The 502-nt window shown below is 66.1% G+C and overlaps 1 protein-coding gene across 1 annotated transcript in view; it reads right to left on the reverse strand.

The window, feature by feature from the left end:
• Positions 1–501, reverse strand: part of FOXF2 (forkhead box F2) — a gene marked incomplete at its 5' end in the record, with an annotated part of 4,931 nt that extends 4,430 nt beyond the window's left edge. Inside the window, one exon of the mRNA XM_010000968.1 lies at positions 12–501. Coding sequence (XP_009999270.1) covers positions 12–501 — 490 coding nt within the window. The remainder of the gene's footprint in view (positions 1–11) is intronic.
• Position 502: the final 1 nt, after the last annotated feature.

A 502-nucleotide genomic window follows, 5' to 3' on the forward strand; every position in this document is an offset into this window, starting at 1 on the left:
GGGTTTTTAGCCGTTGGAGTGGCAGGCGAGGGAGGCGGGGGGCGCCTGGAAGTCGAAGCCCTGCGGGAGGATGGAGGCACCGAAGCCCAGCCCGTTCATCATGCGGTACATGGGCTTCAGCGCTTGGCATTTCCTCCTGAAGCCGCGGGGCCGCCGTCGGAAGGAGCCCTCCTCGAACATGAACTCGCTGGCCGGATCGATGGTCCAGTAGTGGCCCTTGCCCGGGCGGCCCAGGCCCTTGGGCAGCTTGATGAAGCACTCGTTGAGGGAGAGGTTGTGGCGCACGGAGTTCTTCCAGCCTTGGTAGGAGCCGCGGAAGAAGGGGAAGCGGGCCTGCAGGAACTGGTAGATCTCGCTGAGGGTCAAGCGCTTGGAGGGCGAGCTCTGGATGGCCATGACGATGAGGGCGATGTAGGAGTAGGGGGGCTTCTCGGGACGCCGCAGCCCCGAGCTGGCCTTCTTGCTCTTGGAGGACGCCGCCGCCGCCGAGGAGGAGGCGGAG

Source organism: Chaetura pelagica, unplaced genomic scaffold (assembly GCF_000747805.2).
Source record: "Chaetura pelagica isolate M959 unplaced genomic scaffold, ChaPel_1.0 scaffold104, whole genome shotgun sequence".
Lineage (NCBI taxonomy): Eukaryota > Metazoa > Chordata > Aves > Apodiformes > Apodidae > Chaetura > Chaetura pelagica.